This window comes from Rutidosis leptorrhynchoides, chromosome 1 (genome assembly GCF_046630445.1).
Source record: "Rutidosis leptorrhynchoides isolate AG116_Rl617_1_P2 chromosome 1, CSIRO_AGI_Rlap_v1, whole genome shotgun sequence".
Taxonomy (NCBI): domain Eukaryota; kingdom Viridiplantae; phylum Streptophyta; class Magnoliopsida; order Asterales; family Asteraceae; genus Rutidosis; species Rutidosis leptorrhynchoides.
This window is the reverse complement of record NC_092333.1, coordinates 317,776,322-317,783,234: the sequence shown is the minus strand read 5'-3', so window position 1 is coordinate 317,783,234 and position 6,913 is coordinate 317,776,322. Positions and strand designations below refer to the sequence as shown.

At 39.0% G+C, this 6,913-nt stretch overlaps 1 protein-coding gene across 1 annotated transcript; it reads left to right on the top strand.

Moving 5' to 3' along the window:
• The first annotated feature begins 368 nt into the window (after positions 1 to 368).
• On the top strand, positions 369 to 854 carry LOC139899012 (uncharacterized). The gene is made up of 2 exons (XM_071881824.1): positions 369 to 739; positions 838 to 854. Exons 1-2 carry the CDS (start codon positions 391 to 393, stop codon positions 852 to 854), a joined length of 366 nt encoding a protein of 121 aa, XP_071737925.1. The 5' UTR covers positions 369 to 390.
• Positions 855 to 6,913: the final 6,059 nt, after the last annotated feature.

Here is a 6,913-nt window from a genome sequence, read left to right as displayed (position 1 = left end):
ATTCCCGATCAACCGGATGAGAATGATGTGGAGGCAATGGCCTCTTACGATAAGTATTGCCACGACTCCCTTCAAGTCTCATGCTTAATGCTTGGGACTATGATACCCGAACTCCAAAAGGATTTTGAGCACCATAGTGCATACGACATGATAACGCAATTGAAGGAGATGTTCCTCCAACAAGCGCGTGTCGAGCGCTTCGAAACGGTTCGGGCGCTACATGCTTGTCGTATGGACGATACCCAATCGGTTTCATCTTATGTACTTAAGATGAAAAGCCTTATCGATCGTGCTAACCGTCTTAACCTAAACATTTCCAACGAGTTAGCTACCGATCTTATCCTTAACTCCCTATCAAAAAGGTTTGATCAATTTGTAATTAATTACAATATGAATGGGATGGATAAGAGCATAGGTGAGCTTCACGGTATGCTTAGAACGGCGGAAACTAGCATGGGTAAAAGGGCTTTACCCGTGTTAGCAATCGATCAAAGTGGGTCCAAAGGTAACACCTCTAAGCCAAAGGTGGCTAAGAGAAAAGGACCCGCCCATCAAGGCAAAGGGAAGGGGAAGATGGTTACCCCAACCATCAACAAGGCTAAGAAGAAAAAGGTAGCCGAGAAGGCAAACCCCAAGGAAGACCCATGTTTCGGTTGCGGTGAGATGGGTCATTGGAAACGAAACTGTCCGGTTTATCTTAAGGAGTTGAAGGACAAGAGGGATGCAGGGCAAACCTCAGGTAATATATATATGGTATATGTAGAGCTTAGTATTACTTCTTCTAATACATGGGTATTAGACACTGGATGTGGAACTCACATTTGCAATTCATTGCAGGGGTTCAAAAGAAGTAGCAAGCAAACGGGAACATCAAGTCTCTACATGGGTAATGGAGCCAAAGTGCAAGTAAAGGCTCAAGGAGACTTTGTGTTAAAGCTTCCAAGTGGTTTGGAACTTATTTTGAAAGATGTTTTGTATGCACCCGATTTATGTTGAAACATTATTTCTATTTCTCGTTTGAAACAATGTGGTTTTAATCCTAATTTTGTTAATGATGATATCCACTTTTATTTAGATAATGTATTCTATTTCAAGGCTTCACCTTCAAATGGAATTTATGAATTGGTTCACGATGACACATTATCTAGTAGCTCAATGTACCATACAAGCACCAAGAAACTCAAAAGGGATTTGAGTGATTCCTACTTATGGCATTGTCGCCTTGGTCACATAAACAAGAACCGAATACATACACTTCAAAGGAATGGACTTTTGAAATCAAATGAAATGGATTCGTTTGATATATGTGAATCTTGTTTACAAGGCAAGATGACTAAAGCACCTTTCAAAGGGACTTATGAAAGGGCTAAAGACTTATTGGGATTAATACATTCGGATGTATGTGGACCCTTTAAACCCATGACTAGGAATGGTGAAAGATACTTTGTTACTTTCATTGATGACTTTAGTCGTTTCGGATATGTCTACTTATTAAGACACAAGGACGAAACGTTTGAAGCATTCAAAGAATATCAAAACGAAGTACAAAATCAACTCAATAGGACAATTAAGGTACTTCGTACCAATAGAGGAGGTGAATACCTAAGCGATGCCTTCCAAGATCATCTTAGGAGTTGTGGGATTATCTCACAACTTACTCCACCCGGAACACCCCAACTTAATGGAGTTTCCGAAAGGAGGAACCGAACCCTAATGGATATGGTTCGATCTATGATGGCAAGAAGCTCGTTGCCTCTATCATTTTGGGGTTATTGTCTAAGCTCCGCGGCTCGTATTTTAAATATGGCCCCAACCAAGAAAGTGGAACGAACTCCTCATGAGATGTGGTTTGGGAAACCTCCTTCTCTTTCATACCTGAAAGTATGGGGATGTGAAGCTTATCCTAAGCGTTATGTAGCAAATAAGCTACATGCTCGATCCACGAAGTGTATCTTCATAAGATATCCCAAGGATGATATGGGATACTATTTCTATGATCCATCCGAGCAGAATGTATTTGTTGCTCGGAAAGCGGAATTCCTAGAAACCAAGTTCCTTATGGAAGGTGATGGTGAAAGGAAGGTAGATCTTGTAGAGGTACAAGATCAAGCCGATGATACACAATTGGTTGGCACTAGTACTCAACATGAGGATGTTGAAAGTGATCAAGTGGATGATCAAGGTACACAAGACGTTCGAAGATCTAGTAGGATTAGTAATCCTCCCGAGAGATATGGGTTTCTCGTGGATGGTTGCTGTACGGTTGATTTGGATGAACCGACAAACTATGAAGATGCTTTATCAAGGATTGATAAAGATAAATGGCAGGATGCCATGAACGCCGAGATGCAATCCATGTATGAAAACCAAGTGTGGGAACTTGTTGAGCAACCTCCTAGCTCTAAGCTAGTTGATTGCAAATGGCTTTTCAAGAAGAAAACCGACATACATGGAAACTTGGATACATATAAAGCTAGACTTGTTGCAAAAGGTTTCACTCAAACTCAAGGGGTTGATTATGATGAAACTTTCTCGCCTGTGGCAATGCTAAAGTCTATTAGGATATTATTTGCCATTGCTGCTCACTACGACTATGAAATATGGCAAATGGATGTCAAAACCGCTTTCCTAAATGGATATCTTATGGAAGATGTCTATATGGTTCAGCCTGAAGGTTTTGTTGATCCAAAATATCCTAAAAGTGTATGCAAGTTAAAGAAGTCAATCTACGGATTGAAACAAGCATCTAGAATGTGGAATCATCGTTTTAATGAGGAAGCCGAGAAATTTGGCTTCATTAAAAATGGTGATGAAGCTTGTGTATATAAGAAAGCTAGTGGGAGCACTATCATATTCCTTGTACTATATGTGGATGATATATTATTATTTGGGAATGATATTACCACAATGCAAGGAGTCAAAACTTGGCTAAAGAGTTGCTTCTCCATTAAGGATCTTGGAGATGCATAATACATATTGGGGATAGGGATCTATAGAAATAGATCCAAGAGATTGATAGGTTTAAGTCAAAGTACATACATTGATAAAATCTTGAAAAGGTTCAAGATGGAAAACTCTAAGAGAGGTTTGGTACCTATTCAAAAAGGAACCGTTCTCAGTTCATCTCAGTGTCCTGCCACGAAAGATGAACAAGGGAGAATGAAGAAAGTCCCATACGCATCTGCTATTGGGTCTATCATGTATGCAATGATATGTACTAGACCGGATGTGTCATGCGCTCTAAGCTTGACAAGTAGATACCAGAATAACCCAGGAAATAGTCATTGGATTGCTGTTAAAAGCATATTGAAATACCTTAGGAGGACTAAGGATATGTTTCTAATATATGGGTCTGGTGAGGAGGAACTCGCTGTAAAAGGTTACGTGGACGCGAGTTTCCAAACTGATCGAGATGACTCTCGATCACAATCCGGTTATGTCTTCATGTTAAATGGTGGTGCAGTCTCTTGGAAGAGTTCGAAACAGGAGGTTGTTGCGTTATCCACTACAGAGTCGGAGTACATTGCCGCCTCACTGGCAGCTCAGGAAGCTGCATGGATGAAGAAATTCATCGACGACTTAGGAGTGGTCCCTTCCATTCAGGACCCTCTTGAGATCTTTTGTGACAACGAGGGTGCGATTGCTCAAATCAAGGAACCTCGTGCTCATCAAAAGACTCGTCACATTGAGCGGAGATTCAACTACATCAGGGATGAGGTTGAAAAGGGAAAGATATGTATTCACAAAGTTCACACAGATCAAAATGTTGCGGATCCACTCACGAAGCTTTTACATGGGCCAAAACATGAGGGACATGTTTGTGCATTAGGGCTTCGATATTCTAGTGATTGGATATGATCTATTTTATGTATTGTACCGGAACGAAATTATTCAAACTCATTAATATAACTATGGTGTTAATTTATTTGTGTTATGTTCCTATTTTGCATATTTCATCCATGAATAAGCAATTATTCTAAATTTCCGTAGTCGATCACATTTGTGGGAACAAGTGTGAGGTTTAGACTATTATGAACTCGGATTGGTATACATTCATAGGTTGAATGTGGGGCAAGGTTGCAACCAAGGTTCATAGATATTTGTGGGAAACAAATATTGGAAGACCCGCTCTCAAGAATTACTGTATAGAGCCTTCGTGGTTGATCACATGTAATCTTGAGTAAAGGCGAATATCATTGTATCCTCTTACCTGAGATACATATTGGGTTCGGATATTCACCAAGTACTGTGCCTTGATTCTTTCCTTCGCTATTCTGAAACATGGTAGTACATAAGGAAGAACTCAGGTATATTACAAAGTGTATATCTAGGACGTATGTAGTCAAGATGGAATTTGTCCCTCTTATTCGTTGAGAGTCAGATGTCTAAGGCCTGAAAAGTTAAATCTATAAGAGAGTGATCACTCTGTATCTCTTGGATTTAACATGACATCTAGGACGAAAGGAAATAATGAAAGATTCACCTAATCATATTCGAGATGGGAACTCGAAAGGGATGATGTTATTGAATGGCACAAAGTCATAACATATTAGGGGTGATGGACGGTGTGTTAGGCTGTATCCATCGCTTGCATTAATTTCTTATGTTTCTCGTGCAAGTGGGAGATTGAAGGTATTTCGTATGCCCGAGAGACATATTAAATTAATGTGGCTAATATGTTATGATCCAAGTCGGGTCATACCCAATAACAAGCTTACCAACACCGTATACGTATTTAAGCTTAACGAATGGATCGTTAAATGAATACGCGACACTTGGATTTTAGAAAATCGGTTTTCTAAAATATAATCACTTGAGATAAATTATTTGGATAATTTATATATAATTATTTATGGGTTTAAATAATTATGTTGTGTTATATTTTATAAAAGGTTTATAAAATACATAAGTATCTTAATAAAATCATGGGATTTTATACAAAATAGCAAGTTTTATAAAATTTAAAGTCTTGTTATATGGAATTGGTGATGGAGCCGTTTTCTAGGGTGGTCTCCAAGACACCCCATGCTTATTCCATTGTTACTTGTGTTGGCACATTCCAATAAAAGCATGCTAGGCTCCATTCACCACATGCATGACTCAAGTAAGAAACTAAGAACCAAGAAAAACACATTCTTTCTCTTCTCCTTGCTGCTGTAAAACCGTGGCTTTTCAAGCAGCAAAAGGGAGTGTTTCAAGCTTGTTTTCTAGTGATTAAGTGTCTCTAAAACCTAACCAATTCAAAGGTGTGTTGGTGCATCAAGCTTGGGGTATTATCTCTTGAGATTCCATAGTTTTGGAACTAGTATTCATCATCATCTTTCTTGGTACTTGCTGTCCAGATTTTAAGGTTCTAATAAAGTGGTTTTCTAGCTTGGTTAGTAAGGTTATAAGGTACCAAAGTCTAGCCAAGGTTAAGGGTGATATTGGAGAAGCATAAGCTTGGTGTTTTCATCTTCAAATTCATCATTCTTGGAAGTAAATAACCTCCTAACTTGGAGAAGGTATAACCTCTAAATTACTATCTTGTAGTTTGTAAGTATATATCACAACTTGATCCTAATTGGGTTTTAAACTTTAATTGGTTAAAGATTTAACAAGTTACCAAATGATTTTTCATGCTTCCGCTTTGAATGGATCTTAAAAGGTTTTAAGTGTTATGAAACTTGTTAAAACCCAACATTCAACACATATTTAATCAGAAACAACTGAATATGAGGCAGCGTAGATGGATTGAATTGATGAATGATTACGACTTTGAGATTCGTTACCACCCGGGGAAGGCAAATGTGGTAGCCGATGCCTTGAGCAGGAAGGACAGAGAACCCATTCGAGTAAAATCTATGAATATAATGATTCATAATAACCTTACTACTCAAATAAAGGAGGCACAACAAGGAGTTTTAAAAGAGGGAAATTTAAAGGATGAAATACCCAAAGGATCGGAAAAGCATCTTAATATTCGGGAAGACGGAACCCGGTATAGGGCTGAAAGGATTTGGGTACCAAAATTTGGAGATATGAGAGAAATGGTACTTAGAGAAGCTCATAAAACCAGATATTCAATACATCCTGGAACGGGGAAGATGTACAAGGATCTCAAGAAACATTTTTGGTGGCTGGGTATGAAAGCCGATGTTGCTAAATATGTAGGAGAATGTTTGACGTGTTCTAAGGTCAAAGCTGAGCATCAGAAACCATCAGGTCTACTTCAACAACCCGAAATCCCGGAATGGAAATGGGAAAACATTACCATGGATTTCATCACTAAATTGCCAAGGACTGCAAGTGGTTTTGATACTATTTGGGTAATAGTTGATTGTCTCACCAAATCAGCACACTTCCTGCCAATAAGAGAGGATGACAAGATGGAGAAGTTAGCACGACTGTATTTGAAGGAAGTCGTCTCCAGACATGGAATACCAATCTCTATTATCTCTGATAGGGATGGCAGATTTATTTCAAGATTCTGGCAGACATTAAAGTTGCACCTTGGAAAGGCGTTGGAGAGATGGTCATGCTTAAAGTTGCACCTTGGAAAGGCGTTGTTCGATTTGGTAAACGAGGGAAATTAAATCCAAGGTATATTGGACCATTCAAGATTATTGATCGTGTCGGACCAGTAGCTTACCGACTTGAGTTACCTCAACAACTCGCGGCTGTACATAACACTTTCCACGTCTCGAATTTGAAGAAATGTTTTGCTAAAGAAGATCTCACTATCCCGTTAGATGAAATCCAAATCAACGAAAAACTTTAATTCATCGAAGAACCCGTCGAAATAATGGATCGTGAGGTTAAAAGACTTAAGCAAAACAAGATACCAATTGTTAAGGTTCGATGGAATGCTCGTAGAGGACCCGAGTTCACCTGGGAGCGTGAAGATCAGATGAAGAAGAAATACCCGCATCTA

Coding starts and splice junctions, on each gene's coding strand:
- LOC139899012 (XM_071881824.1), top strand. CDS start 391: ATGAATGGGATGGATAAGAGCATAGGTGAGCTTCACGGTATGCTTAGA.